General features: G+C 43.2%; 1 protein-coding gene across 1 annotated transcript in view; it reads right to left on the bottom strand.

Annotated features, from left to right (window-relative positions):
• Positions 1 to 26,491, bottom strand: part of MSRA (methionine sulfoxide reductase A) — a 295,463-nt gene that overhangs the window by 157,993 nt on the left and 110,979 nt on the right. Inside the window, exon 3 of the mRNA XM_082048911.1 lies at positions 8,263 to 8,382. Coding sequence (XP_081905037.1) covers positions 8,263 to 8,382 — 120 coding nt within the window. The remainder of the gene's footprint in view (positions 1 to 8,262; positions 8,383 to 26,491) is intronic.

The raw sequence follows: 26,491 nt of genomic DNA on the forward strand, positions 1-26,491 counted from the left end.
AAGTTTAGTTAGTCTCGTAACTACAGAAACGCAATGTATTCTGTGGCCTAGGTAACAGGAATTATGTATTTTCTACACTATCCTGTTCTTCAACTGCTAAAAAAACTATACAAAACACTAATACCCATGGTAAATGACATTAACTTTGATCAAGTTTTGTACTTTGATTGGTAGACCTTTCCTTCCATCCTTACAGGCAAAAAAAAGGGGAGAGGTGGAGCAATTGGGCAATTGTATCAAAGCACGTTGTACAAATGAAGGGCGCGATGAACTCTGATAGTCTTAACAGAATCTATAAATCATTAAAATCCCTATATCCTGTTCTTATAAGGAAAAAAAAAGAACAGACAAAGGCACAACAGGAATCTATTCTCTTGACAGCAATTTAATAATAAAAGAAAATGTTCTGAGCCATTCCCATTACTGCTTGGAAACTTTAATCTTGAGGACTTAGTTTCTACTCATGAAAACCTTCAGATCCCTTTATAAACTACAGAAAGTTAAGGGAATATTTGGAGTTTAATTATACATTTAAACAGTTTGGAGAGTCAGACCCAGTTTGGAATAGTGTTGTGACAAATAAATGAATGGTTTTTCAAGCAATATAAGACACAGTCTCAATACACTGATAGTTTAGGACATTCATCTGTATTTTTTGAAGAATGGGAAGCCTTCGAAGGAAATATTTTGCCATATGACACTTTTGCTGTATTGCTATTAAAAACTCGTAAAAATGCTAGTCAGATTTTCTGGTTTGGGCTTCAATGATCGTGCTGTTCATGCATAAGTATGTCAAATAAACCCCACATCACGGAGTCAAACCCTCCATTCTTCAAGCAAAAGCATCCAAACCATCAACCTGCTGTTGACTTTACAGGTTGTCTTGCCTTCTTTTTATAGTATAACTAACATGACGTAGAGATGGAGTTAACTTTGTAAATCACAGAATCACAGAACGGACTGGGTTGGAAAAGACCTCAGAGATTATCAAGTCCAACCCTTGGTCCAACTCCAGCCCATTGACTAGATCACGGCACTAAGTGCCATGGCCAATCTCAGTTGAAAAACCTCCAGGGACGGGGAGTCCAGCACCTCCCTGGGCAGCCATTCCAATGCCTGACCACTCTCTCTGCACAGAATTGCTTTCTCATCTCCAGCCTCAATTTCCCCTGGCAGAGTTGAAGCCCATGGCCCCTTGTCCTATTGCTGATGCCTGGGAGAAGAGCCCAATCCCCACCTGGCTAGAACTGCCCTTCAGGTAGTTCTAGAGAGTGCTGAGCTCACCTCTAAGCCTCCTCTTCTCCAGACTAAACAAGCCCAGCTCCCTCAGCCTCTCCCCATAGGGCTTGTGTTCAAGTCCCTTCCCCAGTCTTGTTGCTCTTCTCTGGACCCGCTCCAGCACTTCAATCTCTTTCCCGAACCGAGGGGCCCAGAACTGAACACAATACTCCAGGTGTGGCCTCCCCAATGCAGAGCACAGGGGAAGGATCACTGCCCTTGTCCTGCTGACCACGCTAGTTTGGATACAGGACAGGACTCACTGACCAAAGGGATCGGAGGTAATAGAGAAATAAATTAATTTTCCTTTCTCTACCCTCTTCCATCAGCTATTTTGACGTCTTCCAGATGACACTTGGAAGCCCAGACATATTAAGGAGAACTGGAACTCCTAGGTAGAAGAATCAAAAGAATAATTGGTACGCAAGAGGCCAGACCAGCCCTCAGGAAAATGTGGGTTTGCTGCATAAGAAATGAGAAACAACTTCACAATCAAGTGTTTTACGTAACTCAAAGCAGAAACTAAATCCATGTAGCATACTGTTATATTGTATTGTTAATTATAGAACAATGTGACTTGTCTACAAGAGAAAATGCTTCAGAAAGCTACTGAGAGTTGACTGGATTATTTAACTAGCTGAATATACTGTTATGTTCACTAAGCCTTCTAACTAGTATTGAATAATAAACAGGCACATTCATCTATTTTTCTTACACTACAGTCACTGAAGATAAAGAAAAAAACCTGAAACAAAATAAAATGACCTGTTTGGACGTTACCAGCTTGAACCATAAGCCTATAAACTGCACAGTTTTTAAGAAAATCATCGTTAGCTGCATATTTCAGATGGTAATTGTGCATAACCCGTTTGTGAATAACAACAGCGGTGTTTTTAGCTTCTGATTTCAGTGCCACTTGAGCTATGCAGTTTTCCAAAAGCTGATGAATATACAGATAAACAGAATTGTTCTGAACATCTGTAAGCAAAATATGAAAAGCTGTTTCATACTGAATGAACATCCTGGGTTGTCTCCTGATGGCCAAAATCGCTGTATTTATGCACTGAAAATAGCTCAAAATCCCTCACGCACTCCAGAATGCTTTTTCAGATTTTTATTTGTATGGCTGTCACCATCAAATGTAAAAATAATTTTTTAGCACTGTATTCATAAGCTTCAAAGTAACTCAATTATCCCTTAAATGTCAATTAAGCAAGGCAATACCGTATCAACTGACTGGAGAATCTTCAAATGACTGGTCCCACATGTGAACAGGGTAAAACTGAGCTGACCCCTTCAAGCAGAATCATGACTGTCCTACCTCCTCAAGGGAGAGGTGAACCACGCTGCTCTTCTTCTACGCCTGGAGGTTTGGCTTAAGTTTTCATGGGGCATCAATACCACGTCATAACAGCTCAGCCACCACCTGTGCTGTAAGGGGAGCCTTCCAGTACCTAAAGGGGACCTACAAGAAAGCTGGAGAGGGACTTTTTGCAAGGCTATGTAGTGATAGGACAAGGGGTGATGGCTTTAAACAGAAAGAGGGGAGATTTAGATTAGATACAAGAAAGAAATTCTTCCCCATGAGGGTGGTGACACACTAGAACAGGCTGCCCGGAGAAGCTGTGAATGCTACATCCTTGGAAATGTTCAAGGCCAGGCTGGATGGGGTGCTGAGCAACCTGGGCTGGGTGAAGATGTCCCTGCCACGGCAGGGGTTGGACTGGATGAATTTTAAGGTCCCTTCCAAACCAAACCATTTTATGATTCTATGAAAGAGGACCCACCTCAAATCCTGGGGTCAGTTTTGGGCCCCTCACACCAAGAAAGGCCTTGAGGTACTGGAGCGAGTTGAGAGAAGGGAACGGAGCTGGTGAGGGGCTGGAGCACAAGTGTGATGGGAGCGGCTGAGGGACCTGGGGGGTTCAGCTGCAGAACAGGAGCTGAGGGGAGACCTTCTGATCTCTGAACTGCCTGAAAGGAGCTTGGAGCCAGGGGGGTCGGGCTCTGCTCCCCAGGAACAAGCGCCAGGAGCAGAGGAAACGGCCTCAAGTTGCGCCAGGGGAGGTTGGATGTGGGGAACAATTTCTTCCCCAAAGGGCTGGGGGGCATTGGAACAGGCTGCCCAGGGCAGTGCTGGAGTCACCATCCCTGGAGGGTTGGACAGACAAATAGATTTGCTTCTTAGGGACGTGGTTTAGTGCTAGATTTAGGTTATGCTTGGACTCGATGATGTTAAGGGTCTCTTCCAGCCGAAATGATTCTATGATTCTATACTTCTATGACTCCATGATTCTATGATTTAGATTAGATATAAGCAAGAAACTTCTTAAAATCACAGAATCCAGGAATCCCAGAATGTCAGGGGTTGGAAGGGACCTGGAAAGCTCATCCAGTGCAATCCCCCCATGGAGCAGGAACACCCAGATGAGGTTACACAGGAAGGTGTCCAGGCGGGTTGGAATGTCTGCACAGAAGGAGACTCCACAACCTCCCTGGGCAGCCTGGGCCAGGCTCTGCCACCCTCACCCCCAACAAGTTTCTTCTCAAATTTAAGTGGAACCTCTTGTGTTCCAGTTTGTACCCACTGCCCCTTGTCCTACCGTTGGTTGTCACCAACAAGAGCCTGGCTCCATCCTCATGACACTCCCCCTTTCCATATTGATAAACATTATTAAGGTCACCTCTCAGTCTCCTCCTCTCCAAGCAAAAGAGCCCCAGCTCCCTCAGCCTTTAAATGGGGTGGTAAGAAACTGGAACAGGCTGCCCAGAGTAGTTGTGGATGTCCCATCATAATAAGTGTCCAAGGTCAGGTTGAATAGGGCTTTGAGCAACTTGACCTCATGAAACACAACGTTGCCCACAGCACGGAGGGTCAGAACTAGATGATCTCTAAAGGGTCCTTCTAACCCAAACCATTCTACGATTCTATGATACAGAACATGCATGGATCAGATGATAGACATATGATCAAGAACAGTTCATGCCTCCACGAATATCCAAGAACAAGAGACTGGAAAATCTCATCGTCAGCAGGCACACACTGACCTGCCTCCGCAACATGCAGGCAGAGCATAGGTGCATAAATCAACACTGCATGGCCCACATCTTTATCTCCAATAGAAGTATGGATCGTGAATGTACATAGAGATACTTTACATCTGAATTAGCTCTTCACATATAGGCCTCCAGTTACTTTTGTGCTGTCTTAAGGGCGGCTGGGTCATGCTCAAAAAACTGTCAGACGTGACTATAGCGTGGCACGTGGAATATTCTCAGACACCTCGAATGCCATGAAATCCTACATTTAGGCAACTAAATCAAAAAACCCCACCATTGGTTAATATGTTTTGAGTGACCTTAGCACGGGGAAAAGAGTAAACGGACTCTATTTTGCCTGAGATGTAGCAAACCATGTCCTTTTTAAGAAATGTTAAATGTTTCATCCAAAGAATTGCTGCTTTTTTTGTTTGTGCCAGAAAAGTGCTGGACTTGAGCAACTTTCCTGCGAAGATTGTCAGGACCGCATGGGCTGGAAGCAAAGCCCAAAGTCTTGCCAAGCGGAAACTGTTCCGATGTCTCTGATGTCCTTTCTAGAGCTGGATTTAGAGGACATGCCTGTTTTTACCATAGACGTGATCTTAGCAGAAAAGATGAATAAGAAAGTGGCAATCACACAGTGAATAACTGAAGTCGACTATTTCATAAGAACTGTTCTTCCCAGTTAAAACTGTGGCAACTAGATTGGTCAATGGGGCAGAGTCTAGTGGGATGTCTGGATTTAGTGCAGTGCCTCAAGGGTCAGTACTGTGGCCGGTATTATTCAATAGATTCATCAATGATTTGGACGAGGGAATAGAGTGACTGTCAGCAAGTTTGCTGGTGACACCAAGCTGGGAGGAGTGGTGACACTGGAAGCTGTGCTGCCATCAGAGACCTGGACAGGCTGGAGAGTTGGGCAGGAAAAATTTAATGAAATAGAACAAGGGCAAGTGTAGAGTCTTGAATCTGGGCAGGAACAACCCCAGGTTCCAGTGTAAGTTGGGGAATGACCCATTAGAGAGCAGTGTAGGGGAAAGGGACCTGGGGGTCCTGGGGACAGCAGGGTGACCATGAGCCAGCACTGGGCCCTTGTGGCCAGGAAGCCAATGGTACCTGGGGTGGGTTAGAAGGGGGTGGTCAGTAGGTCAGAGAGGTTCTCCTGCCCCTCTGCTCTGCCCTGGGGAGACCACACCTGGAATCTTGTGTCCAGTTGTGGCCCCTCAGTTCCAGCAGGACAGGGAACTGCTGGAGAGAGTCCAGCGCAGCCCCCAAGATGCTGAAGGGAGTGGAGCATCTCCCGTGGGAGGAAAGGCTGAGGGAGCTGGGGCTCTGGAGCTGGACATTCTGGGATTCTGTGAACTAGAAGCAGTCGGATGGCAATAGCTGAGCTCTCTTTACAATAAGTATCTTAAGTGAGTTCAAAGACATAAAAAAAAAAAAAAAAGAAGAAAAAAATTCAGAATAAAATAGGGGTAGAGGAAGACAAGTAGGAAAATAATATCATGGAGAAATCAGTAAATTCTGCGACTCAGTTCAGCTGCACAACTGGGAACAGAAGCACATACTACATACACATCCCACTTATCTTCGCACAGACAAGGCTATGGAACACATGCTTATGCTTCTGGGTATCTCCGAGAAAACAAATCCTCTCGTGTCCAGCATCTGGAGGCATATAAGCATCTATAATGCATATGTGTATAAAAACAAGCACTAGAAAAATAACCTCAGCTGTGTTTTTGCACTACAAATCCAACTAGAAAAGCCATCAGAAAATAAACTTGAAAGATTTTTCCCATATCTTTATGCCAGGATTCTTATTATTTAATGACCGTTTTGCTTTTTGCTCATTATTGATAAAATACAACACAGAAATAAAGTAGCTACAAAAAGCCTTCAAAGTGTCTCAGTCAAACACAAAGCTCACAATACTCTTGGTGTACTAGAACCATGAGCGAAGTTGTGCTACACATCTTCATTTATATAAGCAATCTGATTATTTAATATCCAGGTCATTAGATAGTGGGTAATAATTACAAGTTTTGTACCACATATGCTTAGTGCAGGCAAATGATGCAAATCCAAAATAGGAGAGGGCCGAAGTATTAGGAAGAAATGGATCAATTGGATAAATAAGAAGGATCGTTGATCCTTCCATAAATGATGCTTCTCATTTTTTGCTATGTTTTTCAGGAGTTCTGGTTATCTGCGCATCAGTTATTGCTAAAGGCATGGCAGCCCTTTTTTTATTCGAGACATTTTTAAATTAAATATTAAACATTTGCACATGCAGGGCCATGCCTACTGTTACATGTTCCCACGAGAAATTCTCCCCAGTCTATATGTTTTCTTTAGCGTTTATAAGACAATTTGTAATCAGTACAGTATCACGTGTAAAATCGAGGTATTTGGACAATGCTCTTAATAACACACTTTAATTTTTGGTCAGCCCTGAATGAGTCAGGATGATCATTCTAGGTTGCTTCCAACTGCAATAGTCTATTCTATTTTAGAACACTTTAAAACATCTCTTTTCGCCTTTTTTACTATTTCCAGAAAGCTTCTGCTTTTTCAGGTGCCTCACAGCTCTTCTCCACAGTTACTAAAGCGTCCGTTATTTGTTTGTTCCACTAGATTTCTAACACTCTTTCTATCAAGCCTTTTCCGACAGGTTGTCAGTGACAACAACACATCAACTCCAGCATTTGGCATAAAAAGCGTTAACAAGAGAATAAACCAAAAGAAAATCTCCAAGCTGCTCACCAATAGTGAGGATAGGGAAGGAAGAATTTGCTTTAACGGCAACATCAGTCAGTTGTCTGCCAGTGGTTCTATGTTTTAGATAACAGTAAGAAACCGTACTGGGGTATTAGTGTTGTAAAGGATTAGTATACGAGTGCAGCGAAAAATAAATGCAAGGGTTTGGTGTGGAAATTACAGGATGAGGTGCATGGCTGGTTAGTAGGTCAAGAGAGGTTCTCCTGCCCTTCTACTCTGCCCTGGGGAGACCACACCTGGAATCTTGTGTCCAGTTGTGGCCCCTCAGTTCCAGCAGGACAGGGAACTGCTGGAGAGAGTCCAGCGCAGCCACCAAGATGCTGAAGGGAGTGGAGCATCTCCCGTGGGAGGAAAGGCTGAGGGAGCTGGGGCTCTGGAGCTGGACAAGAGGACACTGAGGGGGGACTCATTCCTGGGGATCAATACGGAAAGGGGGAGCGTCAGGAGGATGGAGCCAGGCTCTTCTGGTGACAACCAATGATAGGACAAGGGGTAATGGGTACAAACTGGAACACAAGAGGTTCCACTTAAATTTGAGAAGAAACTTCTTCATGGTGAGGGTGGCAGAGCCTGGCCCAGGCTGCCCAGGGAGGTTGTGGAGTCTCCTCTGCAGACATTCCAACCCGCCTGGACACCTTCCTGTGTAACCTCATCTGGGTGTTCCTGCTCCATGGGGGGATTGCACTGGATGAGCTTTCCAGGGCCCTTCCCATCCCTGACATTCTGGGATTCTGTGAACTGTATAAAAAATTATAAGAAATTACTAATAATAACAAAAATGAGAAGTTTAGACTTCTCCGTACAGCCTCTGGGTTATGTGGAAAGAAAAAGAATGTGTGCGTTCATAGTCAGATAAAGACAAAAGCAAAATCAAAACGTGCGCTTTTTCTAAGGAACACACTTCCATAATTTGAAACAGAATTCATTTCCTGACAAAATTATTACTTCTTTCTGCTCAGAGTCTTTGTATGTATACGACCTTATTAATTACTAGGGGTTAACAATGGGACGGGCACTCCATTGATTTCATTACAGTTTAGGACGCAAGGCCAATACCAGGGTTGACTAAATACCAAATCTCTTCAGTTGCTGCAGTCACTCTTTGTCATCACCCATAATCTGACAGGATTCTGCTCACAATCCTTCAAAAGCAAAGAGACTTACCTGAGCAGACCTCTTTGTAGGTAGGATTTGGAGTGTATCCTCCCGCATAACCCACTTGAGTGGAGTAAACTCCCTTCTGCCTCCAAAACTTCCTCTCAGCTCCCCAGAAACAGCCCATACCTGGATATTACAGAAAGTACAGAGCGTTATGTCAAAATTCACTCAATACTCAATCAGTCATTTGGACATTAACTGATACGGGTGACAGTGGAAGTGACATCTATAGCCAGCACACGATGGTCAAATGTTTCCCAAGGTTATGGATGGAATAACTGTACTGTGAAATCCGTTCTGCATCAGAGCGCAACTCAAATCAAGCTTTATTTGTGCTTCTGAATATTAACATGCCACAGAGGACAAACCCTATAAGGGTTCAAAGGCCCAAACAAGGAGAATTCTCATGCATATTAAAAAAAAATGTTACTTAAAAGGCAATTGCAGTATTTGTACAGCACCATTTTTGCTTTGGTTGATTAGCAAGCTGTCAAAACACAATAATTTGTATTAATGGCAATGAGTTAATTAATCTTCTGCTTTGAGGCATACACAGTCTTAAAAGGTGGCAGTAATAATGGATTAAATTATATGCTATATAAGGGGAAAAATGCTTTGGTTTAGCAATTTCTGTATGGCGATATTTGATGTTCAGACAAAATTTTGGTGTGGCCAATTATCAAAGGACATCGGGCTGTCAATAGGTGTAAATTAGCAAAACTCTCCTGGCAATAGGAATCAAGCACATTGTGTGAGAGCCAAGGGGAAGGAACAAACAAGACTTACATTCAAATTCTCCAACGGTTACAAGGCTTATCAACAATTTGGAGGACTCTCTAAAGCTGAAACATGTCATATACACTCTAGTATTCTTTAGCTTATCCCTGATTATGGGTGATGCATTTTGGCTTTCAGCAATAACGTATTTCCTTTTATTATTCCTTTACAAAAGCATTTGAAATAAAAAGTTGTAAAAATAAGATAAATATTAAATACACTAAAAAATCCACGACGGGTTTTCTATTGACAACACTGCAGAAGTGACAAGTTAAAAAAATTACAGAGATGTTCCTTCAATGTACAGCTGGAAGAACAAAGCGGTCCCTTCTGTCAACTATGACGGCTCACAAGCGCATATTTTTTCTCTGAAACTTCGGAGATTTGCTTCAAATTAAAGAAACTTATGTTGCCCAACTCCTGTCTTTGCAGTTGTAATGCGCCAAAATGACCCAGATTTCTCTTTCTAATTCAGGTGCTCAAACGAGACACATAAATTAGGAGCCCAGCCCGCTCCTGGAGACCATGGAAAGAGGTCGGCATCTCCTGAGGACAATTCAGCCACAGAAGATATACATTGCTAATCAAATTACAGCCATTCTCCCTTGACTACAGAGATGGCGACAGCGATTAGACTTGAGCTCCTCACCTAAATTAGGCTGGTGCTAAACTGCTGTGGGATCTGTCTTGAAACTCCCTCACATTTTTGCAGAAAGAACAAACAGGAATTCTTATTTGAGAAATGTTTCAGGCCTTCACACATCACCTATCTAACGGTGATTTAAATTAGAGTGTATTTCTGTACCTGAAGTCACTATTTTATGTCAAGTAAGTCCAAGATGTTCTCCAGTAATTATGCCCCTCGGTCGACTCAGTGGATAAAGGGTGAGACAGTTTTTACACATCACCCTGTCTGTGTTGCACAGCACGAATGTCAGATGCGTTGTCATTGTCCAAATCGAGAGCATAAGCAGAGAACGGGACAACCAATGACAGGACAAGGGACAATGGGTTCAAACTGGAACACAAGAGGTTCCACTTCAATTTGAGAAGAAACTTCCCAGTGAGGGTGGCAGAGCCTGGCCCAGGCTGCCCAGGGGGGTTGTGGAGTCTCCTTCTCTGCAGACATTCCAACCCGCCTGGACACCTTCCTGTGTAACCTCATCTGGGTGTTCCTGCTCCATGAGCTTTCCAGGTCCCTTCCAACCCCTCACATTCTGTTATCTGTGATTCTGTGAACATCAGCAATCCCTGAAAATCAGATTTCCTTCCCACACAAGATGGCACTGGCACTGGTGAGGCCAAACCTTGAGTCCCATGGTCAATTTTGGGCTCCTCATGCCAAGAAAGGCCTTGAGGTGCTGGAGTGAGTTGAGAGAAGGGAACGGAGCTGGTGAGGGGCTGGAGCACAAGTGTGATGGGAGCGGCTGAGGGACCTGGGGGGTTCAGCTGGAAAACAGGAGCTGAGGGGAGACCTTCTGATCTCTGAACTGCCTGAAAGGAGCTTGGAGGGTGTTGGTCTCCCAAGTAAGAAGTGATTGGAAGAGAGGAAATGGCCTCAAGTTGCGCCAGGGGAGGTTGAGGTTGGATCTGGGGAACAATTTCTTCCCCAAAGGGCTGTGGGGCATTGGAACAGGCTGCCCAGGGCAGTGCTGGAGTCACCATCCCTGGAGGGTTGGATAGATGGACATGAGGTTCTCAGGACATGGGGCAGTGCCAGGAGTGGGTTATGGTTGGACTCTTTGACCTTGAGGGTCTTTTCCAACCAACATGATTCTGCGATTCTAAGAACATGTACAAGGGCACAGTCCATGCCCACGTCTCATCCCAAGTTGGGTCACAGATAAGGGAGCCCAGAGCAGTGAGCTGGGAAGTTCTTCTTGGTTCACTGTGAGGACAGTCTTGGAACTCCTAGTTTAGATCCAGCCTTTGAGTCTACCCAAATAATTTCCTAGAACTATATTTTTGTCCATGTTTCTCATACGTACACGTAAAACTGCATGTGGACACAAGTACATCTGCAAGTTCCTTGTCAAAATACCATATGCCCCTGACAAAATTCTGTTTGCAGTACGTTTGACTGATGTGAGGCAGGCAGGTAATACTCATTAACAATACTTTAACACAGAGGGTATGCAAATTCTTGACTTTTTTACACCGTAACGAAGCCCAGAAGCAAACACAAAACCACACGTTTTTGTGTAGGAAGGCAAATTCCAGTTAAAATAAAACCCTTGAGCTTCATCATTCCTGTCTGCAGTTCTTTAGTCTTCATGCCCAGATGTAAGTAAATCTTGACTACATCTTCATACTCTTTTTCTACGAGGACATTTGGAGGCATTACACAATTAAACTGTGATGAAGAATCTATTTGGAAAGCGCATCTGATTTTGCTGAAGTCAACACAGAAAACATCATTTTTAAAAATCACGACTGGGACAATTGTTTAATTACGTGAAAGGCCTGTTGTATATCAAGTCTACAACAGATTCCAATAAAAAATGTATTTCCATTCCATTTCCAGATAGTGAAAAGTGAGGAACATAGATTTCCATGGCCATCCATGCTCTAACAGACATTGTTCCTCCTGGTAATCATAATTTATTCTATTTAAATTTGGTATTTAGATAAGCAAGCCCAAAGGGGGATGGAGGCAGGATTGATTTAAATCTCATCTATCTTAAATTTAGATCTTTAACTACACAACACTGTGCAGTTATTCTGCCTGTTTTAGCACTGTCAAAACTTGGCGGTCTCAGAAATCATTGGGTTCTTCTCTACTTCCCAGAACAGTGTCCACTAAAACACATTATCTTGAAAAAAATGGGCACCTTTCAGTATTCTCTGGTGGTTGGATTTAGGTAGAGAGCAGAAGAGGGAATCGGAATTCAGACAGAAGTGGGCAAACTTAGGCTGTATTAGGCCGCTTCCCAAGGTGCCTTTAATTTGTTTTGTGCATTGTTTGTTAGATCCTAAGTCTGTGTCTGTGCGTGAAGTGCCGAAAATAAACCTCAGCCCAACACTAAAACTCAGTGCTGTGCATCCTCAATATTACAAGGGAAGTTTGAACTCCAACTGCCAAAAATGCCAGCTGGTTTTGCAGCAGGTGACACCAAGACCCTCAAGGAAAGGGTCAAAAAAGCCAATTATAAAAGCCAATTTAGCAAAGTAACGTTGGTTGGACAAGCATGGTGAGGGGTGGGGAATGAGCTTCTTTATCTACACCAAGGAGCAGTACAGACCACATGCGAGTAAAAAGGAGTGACCCAAATTTAAGGACACAACCCAAATTCAAGTCTGAGTTCACATACAGGCCCAACTTCAAATACGAAGTAGAAACGCTCATTCTTTTCCTATTTACTCCAAAAATTTTAATGCTAAATAAATCCCTAACTATCTGAAATTACTCATCATCCGGGTAGAGCTCACTGACTGTCCTTGATCAATAATTATTAGTTAGGATACTCTCACTGATCGCTCTCTGACCTGTTGATTTGACCTAGTGGCCTACATCCTCATCATGGTTTCTTCCACTTTTTCTTCTCCATAACCAGTTTATGTCTAAATCCACTCTGCCCTCCTTGCTCTGAGAGACAGACATTTGACTCTTTTGGTGAACTATTCCCACCATTTCTCTGACATCTTGTGCAAAGAATAAATCCTCACATCCACAGAACAGACAGAATTGAAATCTTTGTCATAATAAAACAACCTGCAAGTAAAGGGACATGATTTACAACAATCCAACACTAAATTGCTTTCCGCAGCATTAATACATTCGGCGGTTGGTGTTTGTTATGCTGCTAAAGCGGCGTCACGTTCTACGGGGAAATTGTCACAAGGAGAGGAATATTAACAATAAAACCCCACGTAATATTCCGGACTTAAGACACATCAGCTCATGGAATGTCTGTTCCTCGGAGCGCCGGCTGCCTTAAGCCATGTTTAATGGGAACAATGATTAGTAAAATGGGGAAATAATCTCAGTTCAAGACTCGTAGTACAAAAAAGTATACTTGCCCTAAGTATTATTACTCTAGTAAGAAAATGGAAGAAATAAATAACTAAAAACCACTTAGAAGAAAAATAAAAACAAACCAGTAAAATACGGCAGGTAAAGAAACATAAAAGCAAAATAAGCCAGTCGTAATTTGAAACTAGAAAACATGAATGTGATTTTAAACTGTTCATGCAATAATCCCCAGTACTGGTGGGTGCAGCTTTAGAGTTGGACAGGATTCCACAGGCATTTCTAAGAGAAACAAAAAGCAAAGGAAATCTGAGGGAACATACCCATGTTGAACATAATGGGTACTGCACTGTTTAAGCACTGGAGATATTTGTCACTTTTTAATTGCTGATTTGTAAAACAAAAACTATTATTTTAGTGACGGGTTTTGACTGACTTAATTGGCATTTCAAAAGACATTTGAAGATTCTTTTTGTGTTTGAACTTCGAAAACAAACAGATTCAAATCTTTAAAGGTTCATTCATCCCTATAAATAATAGTTTGGGGATAAATGCTAGCACCCCTATTCCTTTCTAGCACCCACATCCATTTTCTCAACTCTTCTCTTTCTATATCCATACACATATACATCTTCCGAACAACCCTTTTTGTACCCAGCCTTATGAAGGAACGTGTGTCTCCATAGGCAACCCAGATCATTTGCAGATCCATAAAAAATAGTCAGCAGAAGCTGAAGGATTTTCCTAAAATAATGAAAGCAAATTGTGACTCTGATAAGAGAGAGAAACATCCCTTTGTTGATCCTTCATAGTTCTGGAATATTCCAAGAGAATAATCGAAGCCCAGGTGTTGACTTTCTAGTGAGATAAACAGCTTTAAAGATTAGGTTAACCATATTGACTAGGTCGCCATTGACTGCAACAGGAGCTTATGCATTCAAGGATTAATTTAGTCACTTAAATGGAGAAATTCAGGGTCATCTGAGATGCTTTAAGGTATCCAAGACATCCACCCACACAAGGCTGAGATGACACAGGACTAAGGAGAGACAAGTGCCCTTCTTGCAAGGCATCTTGAGGCCAAACAAAATATTCCCAAACATCTCAAATGTAACTTTTTGCGTATTTTAGGGCAAGATAAACAAGCCCATAATACCATATGCAGATATTACAAAAAGCTGAAAGTCTTTGAATCTGCAGTTGAATCAAATCCCCCAAAACACTGTGATTTGTGTCTTATAATTGCCGATTTCTCATCCTCAACTATGAAGAGAATAGTATGACCAGCTCAGTTGTAGAAGTCTATGCTGAAGCATAATCTAGATGAATCCTAGGCAAAATTACTCATTGCAAAATCATCTATCCTTGTAATAATGTCTGTAGCTCATCATATTCTTTATTTTTGTGTATTGCAAGCAGTAGCCATCACACAGAACCAAAAAAACAGATTGGGAAACTTGTTTGCAAATTATAGAACCATAGAATCATTTTGGTTGGAAGAGACCCTTGAGTCCAACCATAACCTAAATCTAGCACTAAAGCATGTCCCTTAGAGCTTCATCTATATGTTTACTATGCAATGTTCTAGGCACGTTCTACACTCCTACAAGAAACTCCATGATCCTGCAAAGGTAACATTTATTCGGATTCGTTCTGATCCCCTTCTTCGACATCTGTTCCTATCACGTCTTTGAACAATATTCAGCTTCCATGCAGGTTCCCTGATGTAAATTCCTATTTATGATTCCATTATGTAAATGGGCACCAGCAGTATATTTGCATCAGAAGGGCATTCCTGATCCAAACACAAACCTCACAAGACGCACCCATTCTGCGCTAATTAAAGTCTATTAAGGTCTGGGCTCCATAGCTGCTCAACGAGGCTGATGCTTCGGGGAATCTCAGCTTCCCATTTAAAGAAACTCTCAGCAGGTGCATTTTTTTTAATACACTGGCTAATTTTCATATTTTCTCTAAGGTGTGTACACATATATGGTATTTTTAATGCCTTTGTCCTTTACCTTTGGGCACGGGGTGTGTACACAACCTGACTTCTGTATGACTACCCAACAACCTTTCGCTCCTGCCGGCTTTATTTACAAGCCTTCTCTCCCCCTTTCCTGTCCAGAAGAGTCTTTTTGTCATATTCCAAAGAATGAATGCGTTATTTCCTTGGCGTGCCGAGTCTTGGCACGTGATTTCCTTGGCGTGCCACAGCACTTCTCCACACAGCGGATTAAGAAGCCGTTTCAACGCCAGGTTGATAGCGACACTTCACCGCAGATAAACGGCAAAGGATACGGATCCCACTCCTCCTTCTCTTAACAGGATTTGAGCACGTACGACGCCACTAAAGAGTGGTAAATATCATTTTAAAATATAAACTCAGAAAAATAAAACGCGCTGGTACGCTGAGAGAACAAAGAGCGACATGCGCTGGAAACCTCTTCCCCAAGCCCAGATCAGAGTAAGTAGCAGGAAAAGGTCCATCCAAAGCGCAGGACGACACTAGACAGGGGAGAGCAGCTTTTGTGCCAGCTTGTGTGCTGAAAGCCGAGAAGTAACGATGCTGCCAGCTGCTCAAACGCTACAGGACCCAGCCAAAAGTAGCTGGGGGCACAGGCTGCTCCTATACATCGAAGCATTAAAGGACGGCCAATATTCCATCCCACCAACCTACCGCGATGCCGCATCTCGCCGGGAGCTGAAGACACAGCTGCCAGCGTCCCCGCTTCTCTTGGCCGGCACAGGACTTGGCCCAAATTTCGAATACGATTGATTTAGTTACCTCTATCAAATCTGGAGGAGGAAACGCTCAGCTGCTTTGAACTGCAATGATTTCTTTTTTTTCCCCCCAGTTGGAAGGAATAAATTGAATCTCGGCAAGTTATATACCTATATAATAACGCTCGTTTCATACATTTGCGCCAAATACCGAGTGTGATTGGCATTTTTCTCTTAGAAAAGCTGTGCAGAGCAGTTGGTACAGCTGATTGATTGAAGTCAGGCCAAGTACTGATATTTCGAAGTGCTGAGCCAAAGAGATATTTACACTGTGTGCTCTGAAACTGTGGGGATCGTTGATTTTTCAGTACTTCACAGGTTGAAATAGCTTCACCATGAAAGATGAGGGTAAGATGTTGATGAGCACCATCGTGTTCCCTCCCCTAAAGAGAAGATGGGCAAGGAGGCAACAAAGAAGCTGTGGTGGGAGCCAGCAGATAAACCAGTTTGGATGACGGGGAGATGAGGATGTCCTGGCAACATAGAAGAACATCCAGCCTATATCTAATCTATATGCACAGGTCATATGCTCGGTTACAATAGTTTTTCTTGATTTTATGTAACTCGATAGCAACAGACTTCCAGAAAGTTAAATTTTATTCTCTACAGGGAAATATGCCAGTCACTTTGGCTTCACTGTGATCGTAGAGATGAATCCAGAAGTACAACTGGATCTCAAAATCACATGTAAAGTGAGCGAACACTTTGCTGAACACTTGCCAATGGTACCTGGGGTGGGTTAGAAGGGGGTGGTCAGTAGGTCAGAGAGGTTCTCCTGCCCCTCTGCTCTGCCCTGGGGAGACCACACCTGGAATCTTGTGTCCAGTTGTGGCCCCTCAGTTCCAGCAGGACAGGGAACTGCTGCAGAGAGTCCAGCGCAGCCACCAAGATGCTGAAGGGAGTGGAGCATCTCCCGTGGGAGGAAAGGCTGAGGGAGCTGGGGCTCTGGAGCTGGACAAGAGGAGACTGAGGGGTCACTCATTCATGGGGATCAAGATGGAAAGGGGGAGTGTCAGGAGGATGGAGCCAGGCTCTTCTGGTGACAACCAGTGACAGGACAAGGGGCAATGGGTACAAACTAGAACACAAGAGGTTCCACTTAAATTTGAGAAGAAACTTGTTTGGGGTGAGGGTGGCAGAGCCTGGCCCAGGCTGCCCAGGGAGGTTGTGGAGTCTCCTTCTCTGCAGACATTCCAACCCGCCTGGACACCTTCCTGTGTAACCTCATCTGGGTGTTCCTGCTCCATGGGGGGATTGCACTGGATGAGCTTTCCAGGGCCCTTCCCATCCCTGACATTCTGTGATTCTGTGACTTTTATACTGCTTGTGCACTTACACAACAGTTAATAAGGGCCTGAAAATCTAAAATGATCAAAGCCACATAGGCACCAAGATAAAAATACAGCGTGAATTACCCCAGAGTCTTTGTTCAAATTCCTGTTGAGAATTTGGAAGGAATTCCAGATTCAGATTGAAATGCAATGTCATCTTATACACAACGCTGGGATACGTGGGGTGCTTTGGTGAGCCAGCTGGATGCATATAGGATTAATGTTATCAAGCAAGATTTAAAGTAAAATGGTATTATTGATGTCTTTAGGGGTTTAATGTGCAGCAACCACAGAATATTTGAGCAATCACAGGAAAACAGTCAACTAAGAAATGGTCAGGAGGAATATTAAAATAATATAAAATATGAAATGGAGAACAAGCTCAACTGTAAGAAATAAAACTCCTGCTGACAGATGGCATGAAGCGCATGATCTTCCCAGATAAGCGTTGGCTCTAATGCTACAACAGGGTTGATAAATATGTTGAACAGCTTGCCTGGGGCAAGTCAAACAAAGCCCTGGGCAAGAAATTTCAAATGCGGTTTGCCTAACGGAGCAACTAAAGAGGAATTTCTTGGCTCACCGTTTTGCCAAGATGTGTTCTGTTCACACCGCATGAATTCCCGGAGAAACTGTTGGGTTTGCTTCTTTTTCCATAGAAAAAGCAGAAGCCTCATGTTCATTTAAATTAACGAATGCCCAAGCAATTCATTGATGCCTGTGCGGTAGTTGCTGACATTCGAAGTGTGTGTGTGTGGGCACATTTTTGTCTATGTGTGCATGTTTGTATAAAATCCGCACAACAGATTAGAATTACTGTAAAGGGAAAAGCAGATAATCATAATAGAAATGGAATATTTAACTGTCAAGAGAAAAACTGCCGTGTTTTCAGCATGGAAAATATGCATAACATGTCATAAGTATAAGTATGACTATTGCAGAACCTGGTAAGACAACAGCACTCAAACTGGGAAAAGCAAGAGAGAGATAGAAACTGGGAGTGTGGTCTGGACGATCGGGTAGTGAGGGGGACTGTGAACTGGCTGAAGGGAAGAAGCCAGAGAGTCGTGGTCAATGGGGCAGAGTCCAGTTGAGGCCTGGATCTAGTGGAGTGTTCAAGGGTCAGTGCTGGGGCCGGTATTATTCAATATATTCATCAATGACTTGGATGAGGGAATAGAGTGACTGTCAGCAAGTTTGCTGATGACACCAAGCTGGGAGGAGTGGTGACACTGGAAGCTGTGCTGCCATCAGAGACCTGGACAGGCTGGAGAGTTGGGAGGGAAAAATCTAATTAAATAGAACAAGAGAAAGTGTAGAGTCTTGAATCTGGGCAGGAACAACCCCAGGTTCCAGTGAAAGTTGGGGAATGACCTATTAGAGAGCAGTGGAGGGGAAAGGGACCTGGGGGTCCTGAGGACAGCAGGGTGACCATGAGCCAGCACTGGGCCCTTGTGGCCAGGAAGCCAATGGTACCTGGGGTGGGTTAGAAGGGGGTGGTCAGTAGGTCAGAGAGGTTCTCCTGCCCCTCTGCTCTGCCCTGGGGAGACCACACCTGCAATCTTGTGTCCAGTTGTGGCCCCTCAGTTCCAGCAGGACAGGGAACTGCTGGAGAGAGTCCAGCGCAGCCACCAAGATGCTGAAGGGAGTGGAGCATCTCCCGTGGGAGGAAAGGCTGAGGGAGCTGGGGCTCTGGAGCTGGAGAACAGGAGACTGAGGGGTGACTCATTCATGGGGATCAATATGGAAAGGGGGAGCGTCAGGAGGATGGAGCCAGGCTCTTCTCGGTGACAACCAATGATAGGACAAGGGGCAATGGGTACAAACTGGAACACAAAAGGTTTCACTTAAATTTGAGAAGAAACGTCTTCACAGTAAGGGTGACAGAACACTGGCCCAGGCTGCCCAGGGAGGTTGTGGAGTCTCCTTCTCTGCAGACATTCCAACCCGCCTGGACACCTTCCTGTGTAACCTCATCTGGGTGTTCCTGCTCCATGGGGGGATTGCACTGGATGAGCTTTCCAGGGCCCTTCCAACCCCTGACATTCTGGGATTCTGTGCTTCTCAAAATGTGTCTTTCAATTCATCATAAAAGCATATTACAGCTTATAAATAATAAAAATTCAACAGGATTTAAATAAATCTGAAGCCAATGTAAAGAATGTTAATAAGGCACAAACCACAGCTGCTCCTAACTTCATAGTTTTAGTGTGAGAGGTTTCAGATATTCCTATTTTAGTGCAATTTTCGTCTTAACCAGCAGAGAGCAGGGATATACATAAGTCAGTGTATTAAAATACTTTCAAACATGCCCTTATTCACTGCCTCGGTGTGCTTACATCATCCAATAAGCAGGTATATTTAAACCAATTTTATCCGGAAGGTGGACAAAACTGTTCTCTGATGAGAAAACTCCATCTTCAAAATCCCCTTTTTGCCCCTAATTCCCAGAAACTGGAAGATATGGCCTCATTTTTGCTGATCTGAAAGGTTGTCATCACGCTCTCGAGGGAGAATATATAGTAGCAGAGGCCAAATCACTGTTCTGTATCTATTCTGCATTAATCATACTCAACGTTCTCTTAATTTGAGGAGAAAGGTTAAAAGGAGTTGGAAGATGTGCAGGGTTCATTAAGCCCAAAGTTATACCTACAATTCAAGGGCTTTACCTGCCAGCTCCCAAAAGGACACAAGAATGGGAATGTGCCATAGGAGCAATCCTAGGAGCAGATTCTGCATTTGGGGAACCTTGTTTGCTGCCTCCTCTGGAAAGCAAACACTTAAATAGTAATTCACATATATTAGCTCCTTTCATCCAAAAACATCAAAGCATTTTGCACACAATAATTAAGCCTCGCATGAGCCATAATTTATGAATGATTACTTTAAGCAGTCGACAACTGAGGTGTGAGTGGTCTCAAAGCAAAGCAACTAATCCCTTTTGGAAAAATACCACAAGATCACATCTAACAGGTCTTTGTTTAAAATCTCTCTTTTTCATGCTCAGACTATTGAGTGATAGAAACACTTTGTCTTTTCCCACTTTTTCCTCCCATATTTTGCTTGGTTTGTATCCTTCAGTACAATTTTATCCATATAAAATGTAGTAACTTTCATCTTATTTGTCTTCTTTCCATGGAACATATTCATAGTTGCAATAGCTCCTTCCAAAAAATACATCAGAACATGTCGAGCCAGATACACCAACTGGTGATCTCGGTATTTGTTAGGCTGAGGATAGAACCAGTCAAAATTAACCATGGGACAAGAGAATTCAAAAATCGTTACCAACAAACACAGAATTAATCAAAAAAATAGATCAATGTTTTACTCTTGAAGATTTCCATCTTATAAAAAAATATTCTGTTCTTTGATTGAGTTCCATTTATGAAATTGAGCTAATTCTGTATAGTTGGCATTGTATTAGTAATGGATTCCTTTATGTTTAGACACGTGTAGGACTGGGGAAAATGAGATGACAAGGAGGATTCTGCACACTGACTGTACAAGATCTTCTCTCTGAGGCTTGTTTCTGTAATTAGTGGTATTGCACAATTTGAAACCACAGCACATAAAAGACTTCACCATAGATTTGAACTCCGTTGTGCTTGGTTCTGGGTACAAATGCAGAAGAGAAGAGCAACCTGTATCCAAAGTAGCGTGGTCAGCAGGACAAGGGCAGTGATCCTTCCCCTGTGCTCTGCATTGGGGAGGCCACACCTGGAGTATTGTGTTCAGTTCTGGGCCCCTCAGCTCAGGAAAGAGATTGAAGTGCTGGAGCGGGTCCAGAGAAGAGCAACAAGACTGGGGAAGGGACTTGAACACAAGCCCTATGGGGAGAGGCTGAGGGAGCTGGGCTTGTTTAGTCTGGAGAAGAGGAGGCTTAGAGCTGAGCTCAGCACTCTCTAGAACTACCTGAAGGGCAGTTCTAGCCAGGTGGGGATTGGGCTCTTCTCCCAGGCATCAGCAATAGGACAAGGGGCCATGGGCTTCAACTCTGCCAGGGGAAATTGAGGCTGGAGATTAGAAAGCAATTCTGTGCAGAGAGAGTGGTCAGGCATTGGAATGGCTGCCCAGGGAGGTGCTGGACTCACCGGCCCTGGAGGTTTTTCAACTGAGATTGGCCATGGCACTTAGTGCCATGATCTAGTCAATGGGCTGGAGTTGGACCAAGGGTTGGACTTGATCATCTCTGAGGTCTTTTCCAACCCAGTCCGTTCTGTGATTCTGTGATCCTGTAACCTCCCCAAAAGTTTAGTTTTCTATTTACAGGATCGTTCATATCTGTCCATTCCATAAATTGTACAACTGAGGAATTGAAAATGGATAAACACATGATTTCTTTCATGTTTGGGGGTTTGGGAATGCAACTGAGTGAACACTCATGTCTGGGAACAACTGGGCATCATTTTCCATGAGCAACTGAACCACATACAAAGCAATATTGCACCAAGAATGGCTCCGACCCACAGCAAAGAAGTGCTGTTCACAAAGAAAGAATGATCAGTCTTCAACTGCAAAATGTTTCGATTAAAATTGCGTGTCTTTCATGTCTAATTGACCAAAGAGCAGTCACAAGAAATACTCCAGGGACCCAAATTTTCTTGGCCACAAAGATGATGACTGAAGTGTCCCAAGGACACAGAAAAAACAGCAGGATTTGTGGTCAAAATTCGGACTCGTTGAACTATTTACTCTTATTAATTTCCTTATAAAGTAAAGTATTGGATGAATGAAAATGTGGTAAGTATCAGCAAAAGCATCAGAAGCCCTTTGCACACCTCTGAAGTGTCTAAAAATGGAATGAAATCTGAATTAAGACAGCAGAATGTCCAAGGATACTGTCAATAAAGAATAAATTATGCCAGCTTGAGCACAGATAAATTCAGTCTAGCCACATTTCTATCTCCTTTGAGGAAGGGAACAGTTTCTTAATATATTACCTTCCAAAAGTCTGTTAGGGATAAAAAGAAGCTCTGGTACAATAATATGTGAAAAAGATTGAGATAGAGCTACATGGTCCTATCATCAACCTGATGATTTGCTTCACTGCAAAGCATCACATCTTTAGTTTAGCCATTGATTTGAGGCTTTCAAATCATTCTGTGATCTCGCTTTGCTCCAAGCATTCCGCCACTTGGCGGAGATTCATTTTAGATCGTCCTCGGTCATTGGACACACTCGAGCGCTCTGCTACTCCAGCGGAACTCGGTGTACACAGAACATCAGAGATGTCATCGGGGCTGCGTAATCCATTTGAGTCTCTTGAAGGTGTATCTTTCCATATAAATTCATCTCTGCGATAACAGCAAAGCCTCCCGCTTGTCTTGCGAAAATCTCTGTAATCTCAGCAACCTCAGAGAGCTTGAAATACAAAGAAGCAAAACAAAATCTACTCTACAAGCAAAGCCCCACCAACATTTTGTTACCAGCAAAATAAGAATCACTTTTCAGGCTACGCTGCAGAAAATAATCACTTGTTTACAAAGTTTGTTTGCTGCAAGGAATAGAAATCTTGCCTTTTCTTTCCTTTGATAACTATTGCGAAGTTAAATTAACTGCCACAGACATATTCGGGAAATGTAATCTCACATTACTGATTTTATTTATAACCTTAGATTTTAGACAACAAAAGAAAGCTGTAGGCACCCCGACAATTATTTAAACATACAATCTATAATTGCTCAGGAGCAAAAAATAATTACATCCAAATAACAAGCGTATTCAACAAGCAGCCCTTTAGTCGTCCCTTCCCAGCTCCACGGAAACACACCCTTAACCCTTTTCCAATAAAAGCCCAAACTAATAAATGCCTTCTAAGTGTACCTAGAAGATCATTAAAATTAATCTATTTTGCAACATAGCCATTCTTAACGGAAATATAGAATTTCCAAGAGTTATTTTCTCAGCTGTTAGTAGGCAATAAAATTATGGTAGGTTCTCACTTGCAAAAGAGAATAACTCTTTTCTACCCATCCCACCCCCCCGTAAAAAAAGACAATTACTTGAGAAAATACCAGAGAAGATTGTTATAGAGAAACTAATTTATATCCAGAGGAACAGACAGAGGCCAAATAGATACGTGGTGAGTCATTTACCATTTATGCAGCACCTGACGTGCACTCATTCCTAAAAATCACGGTGTATGACTGTTGAAAATAAGGTAAATATAATAAATGCTGAGGCCAAGTGTCTGCAGCGCATTGATGGCTTGGCAAAGGAATTGGGCAGTGAAGTCCATGACCCCATGACCCTCCAAACCCTGGTTGTCTTAGACATGTTCTAAACGCCTGGTGCTCCCTGGCTGTGGTTGACAGAATATTGAGCAAGAGGGTGCGAGGAGGTAGAATTATAGAATCATTTTGGTTTCTCTTGGGGTTCAAAGTTCACTTCCTTTGATTTATTTTTCCTGGTGAACAGACTTCATCATAAAAATGTAATTAAGTTGGACCAAAAGGCTTCCTAAAACATTTCCCTACCTGACATGGCCACCAGTATCTGTTTTGGGAATGAGTAAAGGAAACTCCATATAGTGACCCATTCTTAAATACATCACCCCACTTTCAAGTGAAATTCTTTTCCTTTTGTTGAAAACTTGACCTGATTAAGCCTTTATTAGAAAGGTTAGAACCACCCAAGAGAAGGTCTTAACCACAGAATCATTTTGGTTGGAAAAGCCCCTCAAGATCATTGCGTCCAACTGTTAACCCAACTCTTGCATGTGATATATGTGATATATGACATGTAGTATACAGCATAATAGGGATCCATCTCACAGTGGACAACAGCCGGCACTCAGGAAGGACCAGAAAAGGACAAATACACAGAGTATTTGCCAGCACTATGGTCCTAATCTCTGGCTTTTGCAGGATTTCCTGGGGCTGCTGTGCTTTGAGTAACTCTCAGTGGGTCTCTCTTCCAGTGATTTCTCCTGGCCACATTTCCACCTGAGCAATCTATCTTACGCAGAAAATCCTTTGGCAAGGAGACCGACAGTCTTTTCTTTTATTCCAGCTCTTCCGATTTCTTTTGAAACTGGCTCCTATTTCTTACAAGGGGATATATTCTGCAAAATCAATTCCCATACACATTCCCTGTGCTTATCATTATCCTGTAGACCTCTCTCATAGCCCATTAAGTTGCCTTTTTCACACTCAATAGTCCTCATGCACCCTGTTGGTCCGTCTATAAAAGATGGTCCGTACTTCTGATCACCCTTTTTGCTCCCATAAACCTTTTCCAGTTGTGCTAGATCTCTTTTGGCCTAAATGGTTCAGAAAGGCACACAGTATTCACCAAATGGATAAACCACGGGTTTACACACTGGCATAACGATTATTTCTGTTTTCTTCTCTTTTCCATTCCTATTACACTTTCCAACAACAGATATCAGTAGGGAAATTAATTGCACTCCTAGGCATCACTTAAAATCCATATATTACGCTCCTCCTACAACAGCGTATAAACTGCAGCCAGGGAGAACGCAACTGGTTGAGATCTGAGACACTCTTATAGCCTCCGGTGCCAAACAACACAGCACTTCCATAAGCTCCAAAACATTTCAGATCCACACAGTACCTTGAATTCTTGGGAAAAGATCTGTATAGAATCAATAAGTCTGTTAGAGCAACAAAACTGCCACAAGGCTACAAACATCATTACCCTTGAGTTGGGTCTACAGCATTATAAAGCATAAAAACATTGTAGTCTGGAACAAACAACTGGAGGGGACTGCAATTAGTTTTAAAATGCACAAGGGGCAATATTTTAATGGAAGAATTAAAAAGTTCAAGTATAAATATACCTTATAAAAATATACATTTTGGCCATCTCGCATGCACCGAGAACTTGGTGACCTGTTCAAAAGTCCATTGATGAAAGCGAAAAGCAAGGATACAGAAGATACCGGCCAGCACGAAGAAATCCATATTAAAAGTCTCCCGTTATACACAATCGTCTTTGTCTGAAGGTGCAGTAATAGGAAAAGTCAGGAGCATTCATGAATTCCTCACAGATGCTAAATTCTCATACTCCAGCCAGCTCCAGCTGGCTGAATATGCCTGTGCCACAGGTGGTTCATGGCCTGGCGTCATTATTCACTCAACACTCCTGTTCCCTGTTTTCAGAACACACCGCGGCACGAAATCTGGGAAATTCCAGAAAAGCTAAAGCTCCGAGCTGGGAAACATGGTCAACGACCTTGTTCTTCCACTTACCATGCAAAGTGTATTTCACCCATGGCACTAAAGCATAGTTAGTGTTGTGTATATGCGTGTACATACATTTTCTCCATTTAGGGTTTTGTTTCAAATCTGTCAGTGATGCTTCTACAGCATAAGACCAAGGATGGGGGCTGCACACAATAGAGCACATCAGGACATGTAAGGACACAAGATCCACCAGGAAAGTGAAGAGAAAGGGAAACTTCACTCTGAACTATTCCCAGAACCATATACAGGTCTCATCTCAAAGGGAACCACTTGGTTCTCTCCAGCAGACAACCTGGGAGCAAAGTATATGCAGATACTACGGACAAAAAAAAGAGAAGAACGCGGGTATAAATTTCTGTAGTAGACTAGAAATAACTACAGCCAAGCAGTGCACTGCATGATGCTTTGAAGAGGGACCATGTCAGCTACCAAAAGTCCTTCTACAGCTAAAAAGCACGCTCAGATCTTTAATGTAGTAGAACAGTAGAATGTTCTGCTTTTTATTGGTCTCCAGAAAACAAAGCAATCTATATTCTCTTTATCTGCCACAGGGATAAACACCATCATGCTTGGTGAGCCTGCGCAGAATAATTTTGATACTGAAACAGAATCCCAGAATGTCAGGGGTTGGAAGGGCCCTGGAAAGCTCATCCAGTGCAATCCCCCCATGGAGCAGGAACACCCAGATGAGGTTACACAGGAAGGTGTCCAGGCGGCTTGGAATGTCTGCAGAGAAGGAGACTCCACAACCTCCCTGGGCAGCCTGGGCCAGGCTCTGCCACCCTCACCCCCAACAAGTTTCTTCTCATATTTAAGTTGAACCTCGTGTGTTCCAGTTTGCACCCATTGTCTTTTGTCCTGTCACTGGTTGTCACCAGAAGAGCCTGGCTCCATCCTCCTGACATTCACCCTCTACATATTGATCCCCATGAATGAGTGCCCCCTCAGTCTCCTCTTGTCCAGCTCCAGAGCCCCAGCTCTCTCAGCCTTTCCTCCCACGGGAGATGCTCCACTCCCTTCAGCATCTTGGTGGCTCTAAACCCCTGCGTTTGGCCCCTCTTGGCTTGTGAGGCACATCGCACTGAATAACACTGAGTTCCCTCACCCTGCTGTGCAGTTGGACTGTGTGTTATTGCCCAGGTTTCTGTGAAGGCTTGAGCCAT

This window comes from Streptopelia decaocto, assembly GCF_964273445.1.
Source record: "Streptopelia decaocto genome assembly, chromosome: 3".
NCBI lineage: Eukaryota > Metazoa > Chordata > Aves > Columbiformes > Columbidae > Streptopelia > Streptopelia decaocto.